This window comes from Podarcis erhardii (genome assembly GCF_964252035.2).
Source record: "Podarcis erhardii genome assembly, chromosome: 1".
Classification (NCBI taxonomy): domain Eukaryota; kingdom Metazoa; phylum Chordata; class Lepidosauria; order Squamata; family Lacertidae; genus Podarcis; species Podarcis erhardii.
Window position 1 is genome coordinate 117,437,261 of NC_138497.1, and position 24,650 is coordinate 117,461,910.

Sequence of the window (24,650 nt, forward strand, 5' to 3'; positions counted from 1 at the left end):
CCTGCATACTTCATTAGCTACTGTTTGTAGAGTTCTACTATGAGATGGCAAACATGTCAAGGGAGGATATTAGAAGATAGCACGCCTCTCTTGGGTCGCTATCAATTCAAAGCTTTTTTTGATCGAGGTACAATAGAATACCAGTATTTATTTCGGTGTGTGCGTGTCAAACATGTATGCTTAAAAAGGACTTAGACGGAAAACAATTTGTATAAATAGTTCTTTAATCAGAGGCAGCAAAAAAATTTGGCAAAGTCTAGAAAACATCTCAGGGTCACAACTGCCGTAGAGACAACGCAGCTTAATCACAGAGGTCATGGTAATAATATACAACTTTGTGTCTCCAAGGGGAAAAGAAAAGATTCCCCTACAATCTTCAGTGTGGTAGCAGGACGATCTCTGCATAGTTCAAAACAAGTACCATCATTATAATTACTTTCATCAACAACTCCACTCACCCCCAGAAAAGTGAGAAGAGTTTGTAGGAAATGAATGGGATGGTAAGGTTGTGTGCGTCGTTTTCTTTTAAAATCATTTTTGGCCAAATGTTTACATCAAGCAGAAACCCTTTGATACTCTCCCACTTCCATCACTCTCTTTCAAGAGTGGACCAACATCACTGCGACCAAGATTTAAGACTTCAAGAAGAAGAAGAAAGAGCTCAAAGGGTTTTTTTCCCCCCTAACACAACTTTAAGAGTTTGAACCAAACATTTGTCCAGAGGACATTTACATTACAAAAGGACTTTGGCGGAGTTCTGCCCCCCACCCCTTTCTTCTTCACACGTTCTTCAGTTCACGTCATTTGGGTTGGGGATGGATGAGCTACATTCTGAAGTCAAATTTGTCCTACTGACAGCCCCACTGGAAACATGTTTACTCGGAAGCAAGTTCCACTGGGTTTAATAGGGATTGTTTCCTTGCAAGCAGTCCTGGAGCATTACTGCCTCTTCCCTTTTGCTAAACCAACCTTCAGCGGCAGAGTGGCCATATTTGCCATAGATTGAGCCCCACTGAAATCAGTTACACCTACTTCTGAGTAAATATACAAAGGATTCGCGAACGCAATCCTGAGCACGTTTAAGGAAGAAGTCCAAGCCAATAAAGTCAATGGACCAGAACTTCCCAGTGAAACGTGTTCAGGATGGAGAGACGCGCAGACACACAAAGGAAATCCATTTTCTCCTTCCCTCCAGTTTCTCAGATTATCCCCACCACCGACACCAACCTTACTTACTTTCTAGGATATTACTCTGCGCGGTTACTAGAGAATACCCCACTGAACGCAGGATTTACTTCCGAATCAACGTGCCCAGGGCCCAGACGTTTACTAAGCCCCGCGAAGCTCAGGCAGTCTTGCCTTGGGCTTTAGACTGCAAGGAAGCTAGGGTTGTTGACTTCTCTTTCCCAAACAACACGCTTCCATGGGACAAAACGACTCAACACAGGCCATATGTAAACAACGGTTGGTTTCCCTTTTTTTTAAATCAATCTAACCTAGAGCTTCTGTTGAGAGGAGGATTTCGAAAGGGACTTGATGAAATCTGAGCACAGTGAAAATCTGGGGTTAGAGAGGATGCTTCCCCCCTTTTAAAAAAATGATTTTAGGGTTTAGATCTCCAAATTTGAGGCTAGGTCTTGACAACAAGCCCTGTTTTTCTCTTGGTACTTTTTTCGGTGCCAGCAGAAAAGGAAGGGGAACTCCAGGTCCAAGAGGTTAAGGGTTCAGAGGTCATTCCTCCCGGCTGAAATACGGCGAATCGAAGGGGGGAAAACGTGTCCTCTGGATGAACCTGTTTCTACAATTTAGCTCGAACTTCAGTTAAATACCTTTTCAGCCTCTCAACGTGAAGGCGTCAGAAAAGAAGACGTCTCCACTATGTATGAATTGGGCGCTTTTTGTCATAGACAATGACGCGCAGTGAATGCAGGAATATCCATCTTTAATATCACGGACGGGCAGATACTCAAGGGGAGCCCCCGTAAGAGTCTGAGAAGTAGACTCAACTAAAAAGAGAGAGGAGAGAGAGAGAGAACAAAGAAGGGGCTCCAGGACCCAACACAAAAGAACACAGCCTTCTAAGACCCCGATCCTAAATACCTCAAAGTAAGCCCTACTGATCGTCTAAGGACTGTCTTCCAAATAAGCCTGCTTGGTTACTTTGGTGGGAAAAAAGCACAAAAGAAACTGCCAAACTGCCGTGACTTCCATGATCCACTACATTAAATATGTGCCTCTCGTCCTATTATTTAGACACATCCATCTCTCTTCTTCTCTCCCCTCCCATCTCTTTTTCTAATCAAGGAAAGCCTTCAGAACTTGGGCTATGCGATTATAAGATGAACCCAATGTGGCTATTTGGCATGGAGGAAACAACACAGACCACGCTAAGACCCCATTCTAGAACACAGAAATGTCAATTCTTGGAATTCAGAATTCTCTTGCAACACTCGGTAGGCTGAGTGGGTTGGCGATCCTATGCACCCTTACCTGAGAGTCAGTCTTATTGACTTCTGCGGGGCTTACTTCTGAGTAGGGAGGTCTAGGGTTGTGCTAGAATTCTCGTCGAAATCAACATGCCTGGGCATTGGCTGTTCATTTAAGAGGGATGCGAACTTAACAAACAAGCTGATCTACCTTTCTTCTTTTTTCAGTTTCCCGAAACTTAGCATACTGATTGCGGGGAGGCGTGTTATATTTACTTCGTTCCTATCCAAAGTTGTAATTGGAAAGGACGGCGGTTTTAGCATCGTTTATGTAAGGTTTGCATTGGTTCAGATACTTTCAGCCAAATCTGGGTTGATCTACACAATAGTATAAAAGGCATGGATGCATGCCGAGCTATGCTATTAGAGCATATTCTTCCCTCACTAAGCCTACCGGCTTCCTCTGAAATTATATTAAACGGATCCAATATTTCTTATTTAGGTGTGAATAAAAAAGAAACACAAGCATTTCCATCCGAAACATGCAGTTCATTCCTGGGCTTTTGTTTCGTCTGTTTTGCTTTGAAAAACCAGCACGATGGTTTAATTCAAAACATTATAGTAATAGTAAACACCACGCCACTTTGTTTGTTTGTTCCCCATATCACAAATCGCTTGGAATATTCACTTCATTTTTCTCGTTTTGCTTTCCTTTTGTTTATAATTTGCCCTGTCCCTCCTCCCACTCAACACCCCTCCCTCCAACCCCGCCTTGGCTCAAAGTATAACGCGTGAACAAAAGGAAACGTTTTTAATCCATTTCATTTAAAAACGATAATAATGTTTTGCTCCTCGTCTCTAAAAGCTAGAAAACATTTGCCTATATACAGAAGATTTTTTTTAAAAAAACGGGGTCAGGGAGGGGGGGGAGAGAAAGATCTCTATTTTATGGGAGATAAAAACACTGAATAACATTGAAAGGAAGGGAGAGTACACACTTGCGTTCTCTCTCTCTCTCTCTCTCTTTTTGGTTTGTCTCTCTAACTTTTTCTTTTTCCTAAACAAGAAATAAATAAATACGCTAATACAGTACAAAAAAATAACAATAAAATAACCCGTTTCACATCATATTTGTATTAAATATTTCTGAAAAGTTAGAAGAATGGAAACGCTTTCCCCTCCCCTTAAGAAACAAACAAAAAAAATTAACGGTATCAGCGGAGATGAGCGGGGGACGAGGGGAAGAGTTCACAGGTTTTCAGAGACTTCGGTTTAGGATTTACCCAAATGCACAACCCGGAATGGCATTGGGGGCTGGGGAGGAAGAAATAACGAAATTAAGGGAATCAATTCCACCACCACCCCAAAAAACCTCTCTCCTTGGAGATCCCAGACGAAACAACACAATACGATTCCGTTTGTAATGGTGCAATAGCTGTGTGTCGGCAGAGGAGTTTTATTTTAAAAATACTTTTATCTGTCTTTCTTTCTTTCTCTTTCTGTATATATATATATCTATATATCTATTTATAATTATCACTTTCTCACCACCTGGATGCAGAGTTTGTTTGAGTGTGAATGGTTGTGCTGTTTTGCATTATTCCTACGAAGTCCATAATATCGTTGGGTTTGTCTTCAGTACCTTAAAGCAGGATGAGGACAATTTGGGAGTTGTTGGCTGCTACGTGCAGGTTTCTGCTTTTAGCCGGCATGTGCGTTTGTTTGGGTGCTTGTTTGTATATTTGTTTGTTTGTTTGTGTATCCTGGACAGTTCAGTTCCGAATCAACCGGGTCTGAAACGGACCATCTTCCAAGTTCCCTACAAAGTTGTCAAGTCTGTCTGATGCTCCTTGGAGACAGTCTGTGAGTGTTGGCTGGGGGCCGAGGAAGAGCTAGAGGACCGGCCCTTGGTGTTGGGCAGTTTGTGGTCTTTTTTCCACTTCATCCTCCTGTTCTGGAACCAGATCTTGATCTGGCGTTCGGAGAGACACAACGTGTGGGCGATTTCGATCCGCCGGCGCCGAGTCAGGTACCGGTTGAAGTGGAATTCCTTCTCCAGCTCCAGGACTTGCTGCCTCGTGTAGGCTGTCCTGGAGCGCTTCGGTTCTCCTCCGGTGTAATTAGGATTCACTGAGCGGGGAGAGACAAACCACAGGCAGGGCTTAACAACCAACCCTCCAAAACAACAACAACAGCAAACCCACAGCCTAGTCTTGACTTTCTCATTAGGCGTTAAGGAAGAGAGAGAGAGAAAGGAGTCTCTGGTAACCATGTGGCCGTTATATACACCATTACATTTGCTAATAACAGATGGCCATGCTTTCTTCCTCTCTCTCTCTCTCTCTCTCTCTCTCTCTCTCTCTCTCTCACACACACACACACACACACACACACTAACCCCCCCTTCTTCCCTTATAGAAACAGCGGACCTTTAAATATCTCTAGCATCTTTCTGAAATGGAATATTCTCATGCCCACAACCACATGACCAAGAGGCCTATTTCCCCGGCCATAAAAATTTATGGCGAGTGTAATTGGCTACCTCGATTTCAACCCGCGTCGCGAAGCCTGGAAAGGACTTTGGCGGGGTGGGGTGAGGTGGGGTAATGAATCAAGAAGGGGGAGGCGGAGTGGGGTGGGGTGGGGTGGGCGAGGTGGGTAGCAGAAGGGGATGCTTACCTGAGTTAACGTGGACTTTCTTCATCCAAGGGTAAACCACCGCTGGCTGCTTCATTGCTCCTGCTGCTGTTGGTGGCGATGACCCGTTGGGGCTTTTGAGGCTGGGCTGCTGGTTGCAGGTCCTCGTGGCGGGCATTGGAGGCGGGGGACAGTGCTCAGCCTGCCCGGGGAAGTGGCTCGCTGGGCCGGATTGCTCCTGCCCGTGACCCCGCGGCTGCACTGCCGAGCCCTGGGCATTGCAACAACCGTAGGGCTGCTCGCTGTAGTTTGACCGTGGATAGATTCCCTGGTGCTGGAAGTCAGAGCCTTGCGAGGCACCGTAATAGTCTGAGCTTTGCTCAGCAAGGTAGCTGTTCTGCAGATATTCCTCGCAAGGGGGGAATTTGGGGTCCACATACTTAGAGTTCACCATATACGAACTCATGGCCATTAATTTCGGAAGGTAGAAAATACTAATTTTTCTCGTGTTGTCTTTTTTTCTCCTTCCAGAGAGCCCTCCTACTTGCTGTCAACTGAATAAAGTTAGGCGCCCATGTGACCTGCTCAGCCAATCGGGAGGCAGAGAGGTTTATCACCGGATTTGTGTGTGCACCTCATAATTTCCACAAATTTCACTAAATAATATACGGGTAATCAAGTGGACCCACATGCTGTCTGATGATTCGCGTGGTTTCCCCCCCTCTCCCTCCCTCCAAAAGGAGATATGAATACCATAAAACACGATTCATCAATAGATGGCCGTCTCCCTGACACCCACGCCCCAACCCCATCTGCCCTCTTCCCCCCCTCCCCCAGGTAAATCAAAGCCTTTTGTCTCATCTGACTTTCTTAACCTTTGATGCCCTTTAGTTTACAGTTTCGGGGATCATATGAAAACATTAGTTGGTTACATTTCAGCAATCAAGAGCCAAAGCGTTAAGTTCAGGCAAGGGGAGCGAAGGAAGCGTCGAAAACCAGGGAAAGGACAGAAAATCAGAAGAAGACATCAAACAAGAGGGCAATATGATGTACAATGGATCTCCTCTGCCTTTGTTTGGCAGGGGTCAACCAAAAGTTACCAGCATCTAGTTGGGCATAACAAAATTAGGCAATAAGTAACTAGCTTCGAATTTACATTGCAAGTGTCGAAACAATCTGTTTTTGTAAACTCCATGCAGATAACAAACTATCCTGAGACCTCTAAAGTTCAACCTATTTTTTTTTTTAATAAAAATAATGGCTGTTTTTTTTTAAAAAAATGGCTTTTTTTAAAAAAAAAAAAGCTTTAATAAGATAATTCCAATATTCAAATTGTTCATAGCCTTATTTCAGAGTACAAGAAAACGAGGCGACTGTTTCTATTGGCGTCCAACGTTAACATAAAAATCTGGAGAAAATTGGGGCATGGGAACGAATACAGAAATCGGTATTATCAAAGTTACTTTAGCCACCCTTTATTATTATCTGCAAGCACATATTAACTGGCCAATTAGCATTTTCACAAATTCTTTGCAGACTAATTATATTAATACGAACAGGTTTATGGTGAGATATAAATAACTGTAATATTTTTTTTTTAATAAGCAACAAATATAGAACTATTTTTTTTAATGTCCTAGTATACCAGAGTGAGGCAATAGCATCCAGCATGCATGTGTCTTTGAGCATCTTCTATGTTTATAACTTATAACCATTTGCAGAAAGGTGAAGTTTTTGCATCGACCATATATTCCCCTAGAATCGAATCTGTGACTATGTAAACACCACACAAATTCGGTTCTACAGGGTATATATAGACAACGTAATAACATTTTGCTTTCGTCTACAGAGGGTGGGTAACAAAGGCAGCGTCACTGTAGCGTCGTGATCCCTCTGACTCGCTCGCGAGGAATTCATACTACTCTCTGTTGGGGTAAAGGTCTGAAATTATGGATTTGAAAAATATAATGATTTCATAGGAAAGCATACCAAAAAAGTGTCATTTTTGTGACTTTGGTCTTTTTCAAGATGTAACGAGTTCTCACGACGGGTTTTTCAGATAATCTACGTGACAATAGCTCTGGATTCTTCAGCATTTAAAGCACTTGCGCTTAAAAAACACACCATTCAAATAATAACTGTACAGTTTCAATAAAAAGAAAGGCTGTCAGCTAATTTATTTTTTGTCAATAGCATGATGTTGATCTAAACAATCCGCCTTTCAATCCCATAATAAAACTCTTGATGCAAAGGGACCTTTATATAGGCGAAAGCTAACTATTCGTTTCTGAAAACAACTAAATGGAATTATTTCTATTTCTATTTTTGTATTTTTACCTTGATGCCACTACCCTCAAGCTGAATATTCTCCTAACTGCGGAGAGTATCTGAGCCTTATAAAAAGAGGGGGGGGGGAACCTCCACACCACTGTCCTTTGGTTTTCATGCAATAGTGTTGATGGTGAAGGGCAGGGCAAGAGGTCATCTTAAATCATTTACAAACATATCCCAGCGTTTCATTATTTCTACTTTGTCGACGGCAACACACAGGATTCCAAAAGTTCATGCATTGTGGCTGACCCGGTTCCTCTGTGTTGTCTTGCGGTCAGCTCCCTTCCATTCTCCCTCTGTTGGGTATTCTAAGCAAACCAACTTGGGATAAATCAGAGCGAGAGTGAATGGGAATATATGTACGTGTCTGCGTGTGTGTACATATATGTATATGTGTATGTGTGTGTACACACATATATGTATCTATAGACATGTATGCATATATATCATTAAGCATCTGTGAGCAAATGGCTTTTTAAGCAACGACCTGCTCCTTTTCATGGAATTAGGGGTGGCTTTTTCTTTCCAGAAGGTGGTCTCCTTGGGACAGAAATGGAAGAGCAAGTGGATTACTTTACGGATTTCTGAATCAGTACCTGCTCTCTGAGTTGGCTAAAGAGGCATTCTTATTTCTAATGAGAAGAATGCGTGGGTACTCCCTACTCTTGCTCCCTTTGATGAGTAAGTATTTAAGCAAGAAATGCAAAACGGTCCAATTCTACAGAATATACGGTTTCAAATGTTACTTCTAGGGGAAAGCGGAATTAAGGGGTGGCCTGGGACAGGACTAATCGGAGAAAGGGCTTTCTTTAATTTAAACAAAACAAAACATTTTTTTTAAAAGAATCGTTCGAATATTTTGTGCAATAGCCCAGATTTTCATATTTGTTAGACGCTGTGACCTGCGTTTCACCTTATTGCGCGACTTGCTCAGACAGGTCAAAGCCAAAGGAGTTATTGATGAACAAAAGCGTTAAACATTCACCTCGTGCTCAACTGCCCGTACAAATTCTTTTGATCCACCAGGCCGTTTTTGTATTCTGGTTCATAATCAGTATGCTGCAGCTAAGTTTAAGTAATATTTTTTAAAAGAAGAAGAAGGAAGGAAGGATAGAAAATGAAAAGGTGGTGCTTATTTTCTTGTTAAGTTTTAAGGCTGGCCAAAGAAAACTGAGGCAAGGGCAAAAAGGGGGGGGGGTATTTCAGTAGGAAGGAAGAAAATGTGGGAAATCCCAGTCACCCTCTTAGTGGTTTAAAGCCATCCAAAAGCCATACACAGCACAATATTGTGATTTTAAAACAGGCAGATCGATGTATCAGGCTGGGATTTAAAATTAGCAAAGTAAATGGCTCAGAGCTAAGGAAGGAAAGCATAAAGGAGACAGAAAGATGTTGTGCCGAAAATAATCGCTTTTAGAGGTTGAGTAACATATGGTTATACTGGTTTCCCTTTTTTTCTAAATAGGGAGGTAATGTATTGTATCCCAGGACAGCAGGCTAGAACTCATGCTCCACATATAATTATGCCACATATACTTGCAACCATTGAACTAATCATAGCCTTTCTTCTTTTCCCCTTTATTGAAATCCAACCCTCCCTCTCGTATTATTTTTACCTCCTGTTTCCCCTACGTTCAGACAGCAGTCTGTATCTGCTTTCTTCCAGTATTTCATATAAATGTCAACCACTCTATCTCGGGAACACTTCACTGACGCCTAACAATAACGTCATTAACACAGCCTTGGTTGCGATCCTATGCGTATTGACTAGGAGTGCACCTTTCCATTGCAAGCAGCAGGCCTTTATGCCCAAAATAAAAGGGGAGGAGATACAACAGCATTTAGAGCATAACTCCTCGTTGGAGCATTAGTTCATCCTCAAAGGCTGCAGTACCGAGAGGGCAAGCGCAATCCGTATTTTGGATCTCCACCAAAAGAGGAGCCAACCAGTAGAAGTGCTTGCCCTGGTACATGATAGATTCAACATTTGCACAGGGAAACGCGGCATGACTTTATCCTGTTAAAATGCTAATCCTGCTCGTTAGCTGGAAAGAGCTTAAGAGAGGCACAAGATGGGCACCTTCACCTGCAATTATCTCCCCAGAAACTGCACAATCAGCGTTTGCTGTGATCTGCAGCTACAGACCGCAGGAGGATGGGAGAGGGAGACAGAGAGAGAGAGAGCAAGCTTGAAGCCCCACGAGCCGTCCAGTACAAAACAGCCTTGCAGAAACATCAGAAACACACCATCTCTGTTTACAAACTCAAACGTTGACAAGGCGATGTTTGCACACACGAAAAGGAGAGGGAAAAAAGTGCACTTACTGTAGACGCCCTTCCATTGTCCCGAACCTGTTGCAATGGGGGGAAAGAGGAGAAAGAAAATAAACAAAACCATTTCGTATTGTTGTTTTTCCATGTATAGATAGTTGGGGGGGGGCGGAATGCACGCATTGCGTCTCTATTTAGCTATGAGAATGTTAAGGACACAGGCAGGCATTGCATATAAAGGTGACAAATCAACACAATCCCCCCTCCCAATTGCTGATTTGCCTCTTTTGTTAAATTCTTTTTGTAATAAAAGCCAGCCAGATTAAATATTTCAGTCAGAGTTATCATGTAATTGTATACGATCATCCTTACTGCTAGTTTCAACTATGTTTCTATAAAATGTTTTATCTGATAAAGATATAAAGGATTCTTCCTCCAACTGGGTTAATCCCAGAGTGACAGAAACCTTACCAGCGTATCCCTGAAGCTCCCTGGCCAGTATTTAGTCAGTAACCCGCTTGCTTAAAAATCTATACCATTTCCCCAACATGAACTTGTAAATATCATCATTATTACAGTAAATCTATTTTATTGTTTACTTAAACAGATTTCCCTTTTTCTGTCTGTGTCTTTCTTCTCTTATTGTAACAAATAAATTCTACATTATCACCCACGTGGAGAGAGAGAGAGACTGTTTAAACAATGTTTTCAAAAAGAAACAACCAAGGTTGAGCTATTTTGCAAAACATCCCCTTCACTTTTGCCTGCGCTATCCCTGAGAAGGGCTGTATATACACCCAGACCAGCTTAAAGCAGGGCGCAATCATTCCATCGATGTATCATCTTATCTCTCGTTCCGTTCCTCCCTTCACTCTCCTTCTAGAATAACAGCCAGAACGCAGTGCCCTTGAAATCTCTGCAAATTAAACACGTAATGAAGGATCTACCGGCTTAAACCGAGGTTGGTTTCTTTCACAAAATTAAAATTAAAACCGTCGACGTGCGATTTACTGACAGCTCTCTTAAAACTTGGAGCAAATCCAATGGAAACGCTATTCCTATAATACTTCCGGGCTTCCCTGGATCTGATCTTTTCATTCATATATACAGTTCCAGGGAACACTCAGACACACGGTCACTGGAGAGAGGGACTCGGTCACATATGGAGCGCAAGAAGAGACTTACTGTGAGCTTTGCCAAAGGGAAGAGGAAGGTACCCCCGGGAGAAGCAGAGGTCCTGGGCGCTTGGTTTCAGCCAGAGGTCTCCTGCCTAACACTTTCCCTGTCACTGCTCCCAGGAACTAAAGCATCTGCACTTGTATGCTCTTAAACTAATTTATGGTGGGAATTATATTTTGGCTTGTCAACTCTCAAGCCATAAAACAAAGTTTATTGGAATCACGTGCTTCGAAAGAGCCACTCAGGACTTATCTCGACGGAACAATAAATAACCTCTAGCTTTAAACTTTTATTCACTTATATAAAGAGGGCCTGGAAGGAAGGGGGGTTAAAGAGAAGGGGGGAAAGGGGGTAACCCCGCCACACATCCTGCGTTCTATGAAATTTAAAGTAGTCCAAAATAGCGAGGGCCAGGCACTGGAGGCCTTGCGTGGCTGTAGCGTTTAGGCCAGGCTCTTTTTATTAAAAATAATAATAATGAGTTGTGCCAGGACAGGCCCCAGTGGCAGTTTAGATCTCCCCTTTAATGAGGAAAGGAACGTGTGAATTTCGCTGTGAGTACCGATTCAAAATTTATTTGAATGAATATGTATGTGGAGTGGTGGGAGGGAGGGAGAGAAGGAGGGAAGGAGGGACGAATTTAAGCAACACCAAAGGCCACCACGTTTGTGGGATCCTCCCAGCTAGCCCACGCCCAGCCTCGTCTCTATGGTCAGGCCCCAAGCACTCGGGTTACGCGACCATCCAGACGGCTGCGATGCACACACAACTTTGGAGCGAATGGTGCCGTTTTACAGGATAAATAGTTCTGTTGTCTAGGGTTTGTCAGAGGAAGAACGTGTTTATCTATGTCTGTTTGCTAAGCAGCTACGGAAAGTGCTGGGTGTGTGTGTGTGTGTGTGTGTGTGTGTGTGTGTGTGTGGAATTGACCGATAGCAAAACCTCCATGTGCAGGAGCAGCGCAGCAGACGTTGGGTGGGCGCAAAAGAGAGAGGAAGGTCATCATTTTCAGCTCCTGCTTAGGAGCTTCCAAGAGGGATCTGGCTGGCCACCATGAGATCCAGAATGGATCTAGCAACACAGTTCAGCAACTCTTTATCAGGCGGCCTTTTCTGGGCCCCTTCACACTAACCAAACTGTTTCACAGCGCAAGGAGATACACGGGACTTGTAAAAGTGACAAAAGAGCTCAGCCTATTCGTGTCGTCGTCCCCCTCCGCCGCCTCCCGAAAACTTTGATAGCTGAAGCTTTAAGGAGGGGAGTCATAAAGCAATAAAAAGTAGTCTGGTGTGAAGGAAAGGTAGGAGGGAGCAGAGAGAGAAGGGGGGAGAAGGAGCGGGAGAGTAAGTCAAATTGGATTTTAAAGAAACTAAAATTCTGAGACACCGGAAGTCAAATGTCCCTGGGAATAACCTTTTGCATGCAAAGTTGTGTGTGAGAAAGAATCTGTGTAGATATATAGATATAAAACTAGGGGTGGCAGGGATAAATGCTTTTCCAGTTGTGTAGGTCAATGGAAAAAAAAATTTGGTAAACAATACTCCCAAATGAAACAAATAAGATAAAACGGCAAGGCAAGATAAAGGCAAGTACCTTCTGACATTTAAAATGAGCAGAGCAGAAATGTTTGAATGGAGAAGGCCCCGCCCGCCACTTGGCTCTCCTGCCATGTGAATTGATCTTATTATTACAGGGAAATGATTTATGAAAATGACTCCAAAGCATGGGTGTGCATGCGTCGCTGTAAGGCTGTAAGGTTCAGCCGAGGAGGAAGGTATCCGAAGTCATTTAGGTGAGCAGGACTTTTGTCATATCCTCCAGGGGAGGCCAGGATTCTTAGGAACAAATGCAACTGACGTTCACCTGCTGGAAAGGCTAGATTCTTTCTAAGGTTCCTCGGACCAGAATAACTTCCCTGCCTCTAGTTCAGGCAAAGTGTTTGGAAGTTTCCATACCATTTTAAACCAACGTTCTCTCACCCCCACCCCCTAGTATATACATTACTTTAAAATAGTAAATCTCCCAATGGGGGTGGGTGGGAATTAAGAGGGATTTTCATGTGTGGTGGAAGGGTGTTATTTTACTGCAATGTGTGCAGAAACTCAAAACATAAATTAGGTCTCTCGGTTTAACAGGATTACCAACCACTTATGTTGAAAAAGTAGCCACACTCAAATCCTAATTTTACTTTACGTGACACCTTCGGTAATATCGTGGAATACGGGTTCAGAATTTCGGTCTCTCGCAGTTTTCTAAGATGTTGTTCAAACGGTATAAATATTTTTTAGAAAAAAGTAAAAAATATCGTTCCAATCCAAGCGAAATTCTGCTCAGCTTTCCAGAGCAAATGAAGACTCAGATAAGCCAAACGGGACAAAATTATAGAAACTTTTTCCAAGGGACGGGGGACACAAAAAGAAAAAACACAAGCAAATATTTATGGGGCACGGATTCGGATCACTAAGCCGCCACGAGGCTGCCTTGCAAATCAGGCTCCCTGTTACACTCAAATCCCCAAAAATGGTAATCTGGAATACTTGAATTATAGACAGTTTAAACACGATCCATGTGGATCATGTGCATTAACGGACATTATTGATTGATTAGACTTTAATTTTGATGGAAGTTGCCTTCAGAAAAGTGTGCTTAAAGGCTTGCGTCTGCCGTTTAGTTCAGCTGCTTTAGCTATCAAACTGAATTGAAGCTCCAGTGACTTGCATTAGTATCCTAAGTACCTCTCTTGGGGTAGAGTCCTACAACTGGACTTAAGCAGCTCAACTGCGAGAAGGACTAACATTGTTCTCAGTGTGTCTGGTTTCAATGACACAAGTTTAGAATACACTTTCCATTCAAGTACTTCCTCTTACCTTGGTTATTGATTCTGTGTGCACTCCTGAAGATGAGGATTTGTTCTGAGAACATATTATTGACATTATCACTAAGGTTTCTACTATTGGACATTGATTCTAAATGATGGCCCCCTTTCCTGATCTTCATTTGGATAGTGTGTCCCGACCACTTAACAAAGTAGTATTTTGTCCCTTCTGCAAAAAATCCTTCTAGCTGTGGTCCAGGTCCCATGACATCAAAGTTCCAAGCCAAGGTGCTCAAGGAGCTGCTCTCCATATATTTTGGGCTACCACTCCCATAAGTCCCAGCCAGCATGGCCAAGGGCCATAGATGATAGGAATTCTTATTCATAACACATTGAGGACACCACATTGGCCACCCCTGTTCTAAATGGACACATGGACATCTGAGGTGCTTGATTCCTGCTTTACTCAATGCTCAACTTGTGTCTGGGCTGTACTACTTTAGAGTCCTAATCACATGGGGGCTCAAGTGATTGAACATACCTCCATACCCTCCACCCAAAACCTGTGTAGAAATGCTAGGACCCAAAAGAAAGTTTGCTACTTTCTGTGATAAGTAGAACAGAGTCAAACGGTACCGTAGAACTGTGTTAAGTAGAAGAGTCAAATGGTACAGTCTGTGAATACAGAGCCAGTAAGATTCATTATCTAATGCACAAGGCTAGCAGCTGGTTTGTCTCCTGTTTTTGCACACCACAGAGATTGGTCACTCAGTGTAGGTCTCCCATACAATGCACTGCAAAACACCTTAATTAGCCAAGACATCTTCCTGCCTGGTGTGCACAGCAGCATTTTGCCAGCTCCCACTCCCCCCATCCCAGTGAAATTACTTAATACCCAAGACCAGCTATGGTTTTTTGGACCTGAATCAGGAAACCCCCTTGCATTAACACCCCCTTGCACACACCCCCTTGCAATAACAGCAATAATGTAAATAATTTAAATAAACACTTTGCTGCACCTTCATGACATCCAAAGCCAGCTGCCTGAGGCTGCTGCATCATTGTATCCAATGGCAGGCCGGTCCTACCTTCAGTGCTAAAATTAGAGGCGCCGGGTTTCAAATCCCTTTGAAACTCACTCGCTGCCCTAGAATCACCTCTTCCTAAACTCATACTTGTACTGGTTAGTTGTTCCTCGGTGATTAAACAAATGTCCTCTGCACATGTTGAGAGACATTCAGGTCTTCACATTTTCCTGGCTCATCCAAAAAGCTCTGTTTTCCAGCCCTGGAGACTGGCCTCAAATCAAATGCTTTGTGACTATAAAATAGCATTTAGACGTGTTTCTGTTTTCTCAAAGTTATAGGAAGCACATCACGAAGCTAGTAAAAAGTTTTAATCCGCAAAAAAAAGAAGAAGAAGAAACAGGGGAAAACATGCATTTTACATTGAGTGCCACAACTAAGGAAATGACCTGCCATTTTTTAAGTGGTCATCAAAGATAGCATAGGCTTCACTGGTGACGATATGCACCTAGAAGGGAAATGAGCATAGAAAATCAGATTAGGAACGGAGGGGTCCAGTTCGCAGGTGCAAAGCCTTCTTTAACAGGCAGGAAGAAATACGGTCAGAAATAGATTCCCCCGTGTGTCCCCCCCCCCTTCTTCTTCTTCTGTACAAACTTTGCACTAAATCAAAATAAACTCGTACTGGACCGTGATCAAAATGCCAGCACAGATTACTTGGTTATTTCTCAAAACGAGAAGTACAGAAGAAGTCTGTTTCAGCTCCTTGGCGCTAGCCCATACAATTTAGGATAAATGCATCCACTGGAAATTGGCAAGGGGTTTAATGCCCCGAAACCACAGAAAGGAGGAAATAAGGCAAATGAGCTGTGGGAGGAGATGACGTGGCCTTTCATTAAATGTGGTCAAGGATACATCAGCAGAGAGGGAAAACGGGGAGCGTTCTCAGGTGAAAAATTAGAAGTCTGCAAAATGGCTCGGTTCAAAGCGGGTTAGCGCTATGCGGAGCCTTCAAAAGTCCTGGCCCCAGAGAAGGCGCGTGCAAAGGAGAGAATAACTTCGCTTTTATCCCGATTCTCTGCAAGGAAGCAGAACAGAAGCCCCTCACCCCCGGATATGAACACAGTAAGATCGAGTCAAACTCAAGCCAATAACTTGCATTTAATGTAAACAGGACTCAAAGTAAGAACTCTTATTCAAGAGATTGATACATTTATTTACCACTCGGTAGCTCCATCCCGAATACATTTCACCTGGAAAATAAGTCCTTTGGTTTTAACTGCCGTCAGAAACCTGGGGTTTTGCACCTCACAACCTGCTCTTCTTTTGCGAGCGGTGGGTGGCAAACAGGGGTTGTAGCCAACTAAGTCATACTCCGAGTAGAACCACTGAAGTCAATGCCCTTAACTTACTTTAATGATGTGATTTCAAACCGTCTATTCTTGGGATATCACCCCAGATCCAAAGTGTGCATTCATAGCACCATAGAATTGAAGAATTGGAAGGGACCAAGAGGGTCATCTAGTACAACTATCTGCAAAGCAGGAATTGTTTTTGCCCAACGTGGTGTTTAAACCCATGACTTTGAGATCCTTTGCTGACGAACTTCTACAGCTGCAAAGAGGGATGAGTTGAGTGAAAGTCCTACTGAAGCGTCGTTTGCCTTTTTTGCCCTTTGTAGGACCTGATTTCACCTCAAGCAGCTGTCATTCCCCTGATTTAAATTCTACAATCTGATTTCATCAGCCATACACATTCGCCTCAAAAATGTGTGCTGCCACCCTAATCTTAGCTACTAAGAAGTAAACTCAATGGGTTTCAATTCTTAGGATGGTGACCCACGACAGGAATGATATGGGAATAGGTTCATTTGGGGAAGTTGGGTTAGCCTCTGATTGAACGTGCATGGCTGATCGGGCAGGATTCTGTAGCCAGAAGAAGGAGACAGGTAACCTTTCTTCATTGGAAAATATTAGGCAGGTTTGGGGCTTCACAGAGCTCTTTCTCATTCCAAGAACTTTTGATAAGAAGGCAGCATAAGAGACATAAGAACATAATGCAAGTCTGTTGGATCAGGTCAATTGGCCCATCTGGTCCAGCATCTTGTTCTCAAGGTGGCCAACAAGATGCATGTGGGAAACCAGCAAACAGGATTAGAGCATGAGAGCACTTTGCCCACCTGCAATTCCAAGCAACTGATATTCAGAAGAACCCATATACAAAAGCCCTGTACAGTATAGAGCAGGCATAGGCAAACTCCGGCCCTCCAGATGTTTGGGACTACAATTCCCATCATCCCTAGCTAACAGGACCAGTGGTCAGGGATGATGGGTATTGTAGTCCCAAACATCTGGAGGGCCAGAGTTTGCCTATGCCTGGTATAGGGAAGCTTTTTAAGGTTTAATGCTTTACTATGTTTTTATATAAGCTGGAAACCACCCGGAGTGGATGGGGTAAACCAGTCAGATGGGCGGGGTAGAAATAATAAATTATGATGATGATTCCTCTGACAGTGAAGGCAGTGACCAGTAACCGTTGACAACCTTCTCCTTCATGAATTTGTCTAAGCCTCTTTTAACTTCATAACTTCAAAATGTACAGTGGTACCTCGGGGTTAAGAACTTAATTCATTCTGGAGGTCTGTTCTTAACCTGAAACTGTTCTTAACCTGAAGCACCACTTTAGCTAATGGGGCCTCCCGCTGCTGCTGCTGCTGCTGTTGTACGGTTTCTGTTCTCATCCTGAAGCAAACTTCATCCTGAAGCAAAGTTCTTAACCAGAGGTGATATTTCTGGGTTAGCGGGGTCTGTAACCTGAAGCATATGTAACCTGAAGGGTATGTAACCCGAGGTCCCACTGTAGTGTATTTGACCAACAAGAATTTGTTTTGATCACCCAGACACATGGGAAGGAACCTTGCATTTCTTCAGGATACTGTAGAATCATGTCTTGACTGTGGTGGCCATTCATGTTGATCAAGACCACTTTCTCAGGACAAATGACCTGCATTGCTCAATTAGACTAAGGTGTTCTGTTTCCAACAGTGACCAGGCTATGAAAACTCATAACCAAGGGATTAAAATCTTGGCATGTCTCATAGGCACCTGGTCCAACACCTGGTACTCAGAAGTATGCTGTTTGAACATGGAGAATTTCACATAGCTAGGAAGATAGCTGTGCAATGCCTACCCAACTAAATGAAGAGAGAAAGCCAACTTAGTGTGAGATGTGACATTTTAAAGATCATGGGGCTGCAGTCCTATGCACCCTGAAGTAAGCCCCATTGAACTCAGTCTAGCTTACTTCTGAGTAGACACAGGAAGGCAGGAAGCTGCTTTATATTGAGTCATTCCAGTGATCCACCTAGCTCAGTATTGTGTACACTGCCTGGGAGTGACAGAGGACATTCCTAGCCCTTCTTGGAGATGCCAAGGATCTTCTGGGTGCAAAGCAGATGTTCTGCCACTGAGCCATAGCCTTTCCCTGTGTATAGTATTGTGTTGTATAAGTTTGTGTTATGAAGGCAGGTGCTCTGACTCAGGAAAGAAGAAGATGGCACCATGGATGGAGACCACAAGTGTGAAGAGGAGGGCAGTGCATATCTATTACACATGCCAATGGGAGACAGGGAGACAGAGAAACGGGGGGGGGGGGGGAGATGGTTGTGTGGCACAGAAGGTCAGTCTAGGCCAAGTACTTGTGTCATGACTGTGGAAGGTGAACCTTGAAAGAGTCCAGTGAATGAGGTTGGGAGTTGTGGGGGTAGGGAAGGCAGACAGAAAGAAAAAGCTAGACATGCAATTTGCTTTTATCACCTACAATTGGGAAGACTACAAGCCAATGGACTGGATGCTTTCAACCCTGTTAGAAGTAAGAGATTTTTGAGAGGAATGGCTACCATTTTAGGGGCCATCAGAGATCAAAGGGAAAGCAAAGGAAGCAGGAGAAGAACAACATCAAAGATCAGACAGATGATGGTCCCCTGAAGTAACTAGCTGTGACCACTTGTTTGCTATGGTACAAAAGGCTGTCTATACAGCCCCATAAACAGGGACTGCACTTGAGGGTGAGGAGGCTGGCTGATGGTATTTTAAATGGCACTGGTCTGTGGGAGACCCGGGGAGTGTAGTGAGATGATTATGGGCCATTTCAACTGTGGTTTTTAATAGGTAGCTGTAATATGTCTTTTGTCTGGTCTAAAGAGGTCTGGCTGACTGGCTGCACCCACAGGTATGTGCATAAGACTGAAAAGAAGGGGTGGGATATGAGCACTACTTGTGGGGCAGTCCTGTGCACCCTTGAATTCATTGGGATTTACTTTCAACTGAACATAGATAGGATCAGGCTGTGAAGTGCATGAAGGCCTAGCAGATGAACAAATATGTAGCCCTCCATTGACCTCAATAGCTTGCCTTGGTAGATCTAGCCTTAAGATCTCAACTCTGACTGATCCTATCATAGTTACTCAAAAGTAACTTTCATTGGGATCTACTCTCAGTGCAGTGCATGTAGGATTGTAGCCTTCCAGATCAGTCTTGCAAACTCAGTGAGATTCAGGCTGCAATCCTATTCCCATTTACTTGAGAGTAAGACCCTCTGAGCTAACTATTACTCACTTCTGGATAAACATGTGTAAGATTGCCCTGTTAATAATACAACTTCCTTGAGTAGAGTGCAGCTGGCTTCCAGTTTCAAATGTTGGGTCAGAACTAGCCAAGTGAAATTCAACAGAGATTGAAGTAAAGTCCTGTATTTGTGTACCAAGAACGAAAGACACAAATATAGGATCGAAGCAGCCTGCCTTGGCAGCAGTACATAGGGAAAGGATCAATAAAGAATCAATAAGTTGATCATAAACTAAACATAAGCAGTATAATGCAGTTGCTAAAAACCCCCAAAAAACCTAAATGCAATATTAGGATATTTTTAAAGAAGCATAATGTCCAGATTAAAAAAAAGCAATAGTTCCACTATATTCCATGTTGGTCAGGCATAGGAATGTATAAGTATGTTGTATAAGTATGTGTTATGAAGGCAGTACTGGAGTACTGACAAAATGCAGCATGGCCAGAGGAAGGGGACCAGGAGGATGAGCAGCATGGTATCCAAGTCTCATGAGGAACCATAAGAGAAGTTGCCTAGTTTTAGTCCGGAGAAAAGAGAATTAATGATCACAGTCTTCAAATATCTGAAGGACTGTCATGCAGAAGAAGATGGAGCAGGCCTGTCCTCTGTTGGTCCAGAGGGCCAGACTAGAACTCATGGGTGGAAATGGCAAGGAAGTAGTCTTTATCTAAGCATTAAGAAAGAATGGCAAGTGCTGTTCAAGAGTGCAATGGGCTGCCTCCAGAGGTGGTAGCATCTGGGGTAGCCCCTGCTGGAGGTCTTTAAGTAGAGGGTGGACTGCCATCTGGCAGGGATCCTGTCAATGAATCCTGCACTGCAGATACTGCACTGACCAGGAGACTGGACTGGATCACTTCAATATTCCCTTCCAATATTATGGTTCTATCAGGGTCAAGAAATGTAGAGCGTTCAGAAACTATTTAGGCTCCTCCCCTTCCCTAAAACGGTTGTAGCTTGCTTTCCAGAATGCTGAGAGTCAAGAGAATCAAGAGTGCCTTAGCTCTCATGTGAAATTGTTGAACATGTAGTTTAAGCATAAGATTACATTAGCCACGTATAGGGACTGTTGTTGTTGTTGTTGTTGTTGTTTCATTTGATCTCTTGTGACAATTGCTTGGGGAGGGCAAGAAAGTGTCGCAGAGAGCTAGAATTTCGTGATCACTTTCTTCCTCGAACCCGCTTGCGCGGGGCGGGCTAAGAGAGGCTTTCTGGGCTGCCCTTGCAGATTGCGGGTCCCTGCCATCAGCAGAGTCACTGCAGCCGCTCTCTGGCTGAGGGCAGGTCTTAAGATGCACAGGGCTGCGAGGCTTGTCCTACAGCGCCTTCTCCTGGACGAGCGGCCAGACGACAAAGTGACTCTTCACATCACAGGGGCTGGTGGGCGGGGAGGGGGAGGGAGGAGAGGGGCAGGGTCTCCATGTGACATCTGCTCCCAAATCAGATAGAAGAGGATTAGGGAGAGGGGGAGAGAAAAGGAAATTAGAAGGAGTAGGGAATCCCTTCTGGGAAATAACGACAAGGATGAGTCGCACCTTTGTGGCACCCCTCGACTCAAATATCAGATGTACAGAAGGCCTTCTGATTACTGTATAGATGGTGTCCCTTCAGACTCTGAAAGGTTCCTACCATCCTGAGCGCAGTCATGCGAGTGTGCGCGCGTTTGCACAGTTGCAGACTTCACTCTCAAGGGATCTCCTTACATAAAGCACGTATACGTAATATTAAACAGTGTTTTGATGTTGAAGAAGGGGAGGCATCCCGCCTTAAGTCAATATTAAAAGAGCTATTTATTTAACTGCTGAAACTGAAAGGCACGCCCGCCCCCACCGCCTCTGAATATGTTTGCTGGACAGGAAACGCGGAGCTGAGCTGTTTTGTTCTTGGCCCAGGCTGAGGGTCTGAGAAAAGCAGCTGAGAATATGTGGAGGTTGTTTAAAGGGACGGGAGAAAAGGAAGCTGGCAGTGTGGACGGAGATCTGAGGCTGCATGGGGGAGACTGCTCTAGCCAGGCTGTTCTGCGTCCAGCACAGGAATGCAGAGGGACACAATAAGAAGGAACATAACGAGCGACTTGCAAACAGGAAGGCAGAGTGGGCTGGCAACGTTTCAAAGGCAAAACGAGCCTCTGACACCACTCAAGGCGAGACCCCAGACTCTTAACATCCTTCCTGATCCTTGGCTGGTTCTTTGAGCAGAACCATTGGCCTCAATAGCAATGCACGGTCGGTGACTAACAATGTGGGAGTTTTCTGTTCTGCTCAGAGTGAAGAGAGGCCTGTTGCTTGGCCGATTTCAGAGCCAGTCGGCCAGACAGAGACAACAAACCAGTTGCCAAACAACCAACAAGCCAGCATGGATTGCCCATTTTCTCTTTCTAGCTAAAGATCTTATAAAATCGGTCTGGCATCCAGGAGTTTTAACCCAGGCCTAGCCTTGTGCCGGATTGTGGCTAAGGGCTGCTCCATGAAACCCGGTGACTGCAGCCTGGAAGCCACATGGATTTTAAAGGAACTGCGCCGACCTTGTTCTTAACCCACATAGCTCCTGCCTCCACGTCAGGTCTACGTCTTCCTGGTGGTGCTTTGAAACGGTCCAACATAAAAAAAGGTCTCTGATTATTCTTCTTCTTAAATCTCAAAGCTCGGCTGATTCATTCCCAAAGCGCAGATTGCTATCAGTTTGGAAGAACTGGTGACTATCCTGGGAGCCAACCCAAAGCCGCAACTCTACCTTGATACAGCTAACCATTTTTTCATTTTCATTTCATTTTTTCATTTTTATGTCTGCAAACAAGAGGAAACCGGAGGGCAATAATGTTCTCCATAGAAAGCTTTGCCACAAAGAGCTCTAAAACAATGCGTTGCCTTTCCTTCTCCTTAAAGTGCTTGGACCCTCCTCTCACTTCCACCTTTTTTTTATTTAATGAAAGCCCCTCAACCCGTTTTTCCCCTTCCCATGCTGAGATCATGCAAGTGTTTGTGTCCTCCCCACGCACCCCCTCCCTCAAGCACTTTCACTCACACATGTTTCATGTTTGCTGCCCTCAGCTTCCTACTTGGAAGATTTTGAAAGGGGAGATTTTCTCCCTCGCATCCAATTAAACTATACTTCCTCTTTAGGAAAAAGCAGGTTTTCAAAAGCCACTCGGCGTAAGGATTTTTAGGGAGATATTTATCCCCAATGTGGTGTTATTCTCTGTCTTAAGCTCTGTCCCACTGACCAAATGAACTGTTTATGGCGATTCCTTTTTCCTCTCCCCCTCACCACCCCACACTCACTTCCTGTTTTTTAGCTCTTAACACTAGCAGTAGCAGCATTCAGTGCCGCAATGCAGTAGAGCTGTAAATACCTTTAACAGCTGCCTGCCAACCAAAGAGTGAAATACTGTCTTTGTTCGGATTCTCTCTCCCACCCCCAGCTCCAAGCACTCATACAGAAGCCCCTGAGAAATATAGTTCACTGGTGGGTGGGTGGGTGTACACACCACGATTAGATTTTTAGAGCTTTGGGTGAATGGGTATTTAAGGGCACTGAACCCACCACAAAAGATCTAGGCCACAAATGAACGAGTGGGTTCTTCTTCACTAAGAACATGACCATTTCTGGGATTATTTTTCCTTAAACAAATTATTGCCTTGTTCTGCATTTTCAGCTAGAAGTGATTAAACTATCCACGTTTGACCACTGGATGAATTCTCCTTTCTTGAGGGGGTCCTAACGTGTCTATTTATGAACTCTCTCCTTTTTTAGGGGGAAATGAAATGAGCAGCCCCAAATACAATACCCCCCCAATCAATTTTATTTCAGTGAGCTTGGGGGCAAACTCTCATAAAACTCAGCGGAATTCACAATGGTAGGGGGGTCGAGCCTAAAGCTGTATGCCTAAAATTTGCAGTTTAAGGTGGAAAAATGCGCTGAAATCAGTGCCCCTTTCTTCCAATGAATCGAATGCATTTAGAATCAAGAGTCTGGGCTTTTCAGCACCAAGCACTCTGGCACTTTAAGTCGAAGAACATGAATATATTCTGTAAAAAGAACAGTCATCCAGCATACGTGATTTGGTTTTGTTTTATTTTATTTCTTTAAATCCACGTACTTTGTATTGGGTTACGGATCTACGATGGGTTAAATCTTATGGTTAAAAAAAAAGATGCGGAAATTAAGATTTCAAGAATGCAAAGGCAAACAAACCAATCAACAATGTGTCTCCAACTTAGCTATAATAAATGCAGTCTAACTGGGAGGGAGGGAAAGGGAGAAGCAATATACCAGAGAGGAAAGTGGGCGGACTTATATATGCACACATGATTTTTTTTATTTAGGATGGTTTGCGACTTTCTGCTATAAACTGTAGCCATTAAACTGTAATCAACAATCACCTTGCAAGATTGTGATGGTATTTTACTCCCACCCAGCACCCAGCCCAATAATTTTCCCTAGACTGATTGCTAGAAAACCAGAACTCCATATTCTGTAGACTTGATCGAAAAAAGAGGGGAAACCGGATTCGAGTGATTCAGTGTTGACTTCCAACAAGTCGCAAAAAGGATATACGAAGTAGTCATTCTTTATAGAATAAAATTTGAGTGCATTACCAAGATTGAAATTTATTCCTATCACCGATAAGTTATTTTAAATTGTGGGATGATCAAATATTTATGCATAGTAAACAAAACTGGTGTATAAGCAACATTACATTAATATATTTAATGCATGTATAAATCACATTATGCAAACCAGTTTTCAGGAAGACCATAACATAACATAACATAACATAACATAACATAACATAACATAACATAACATAACATAACATAACATAACATAACATAACATAACATAACATAACATAACATAACATAACATAACATAACATAACATAACATAACAATATACATTCCGGAAGAGATAATCGACCGTTTTTTTAAAAAAATGATTTGTCTAGACCGGACAACAGCCCTGCTTTAAAAATAAATAAATGAGGTGATGATTCAGCGTAACATTTTAAATAGAAATAAAGACGCCTAAGGCTACATAGCAACAACAGCAAAGTTATAGGGGAAATATATTAGATATTTGTATCCAGGCTGCAATATTATGCCATATTTACTTAACAATTAATTCCCACTGTAAGGAATTTATTCACTGCCAATTAAACATGGATAAGATTGGACTGTCTTGAGCTATATGGATTATTCCCCTTCCCATAATTGTTGCTATGAAAATAAACGTATTGAATCCTCATGTCACCCCGCTCACAGCCAGAAAGACAGACAGATAATCTCCCTTGGTTCAATTAGGCCTGATCGATATAAAATATATTTTTGAAAACGTCTGAGC

General features: G+C 43.3%; 2 protein-coding genes across 5 annotated transcripts in view; both read right to left on the bottom strand.

The window, feature by feature from the left end:
- The window catches only part of HOXD3 (homeobox D3), a 51,836-nt gene that overhangs the window by 25,869 nt on the left and 1,317 nt on the right, over positions 1-24,650 (bottom strand). For 2 of the 4 annotated variants that reach the window (XM_081842286.1, XM_081842293.1), the window contains exon 2: positions 9,720-9,746. The exons of 1 other annotated variant lie outside the window; for it this stretch is intronic. The gene's annotated coding sequence lies outside the window, so the exon portion shown is untranslated. Of the gene's footprint in view, positions 1-9,719; positions 9,747-10,850; positions 11,012-24,650 lie in introns of those variants that run through there. One more of the 4 variants, XM_081842288.1, reaches the window with a different exon arrangement.
- On the bottom strand, positions 3,219-5,847 carry HOXD4 (homeobox D4). Its single transcript, XM_081849673.1, has 2 exons — positions 5,106-5,847; positions 3,219-4,556 (listed from the first exon to the last, which is right to left on the bottom strand). Exons 1-2 carry the CDS (start codon positions 5,533-5,535, stop codon positions 4,246-4,248), a joined length of 741 nt encoding a protein of 246 aa, XP_081705799.1. The 5' UTR covers positions 5,536-5,847; the 3' UTR covers positions 3,219-4,245.

Bases quoted from the DNA above. Each gene is read 5' to 3' on its own strand.
- HOXD4 (XM_081849673.1), bottom strand. From the start codon at position 5,535: ATGGCCATGAGTTCGTATATGGTGAACTCTAAGTATGTGGACCCCAAA. The intron at 4,557-5,105 runs GTAAGCATCCCC...CTCCCCGCTCAG, and splicing joins GAAAGTCCACGTTAACTCAG to TGAATCCTAATTACACCGGA.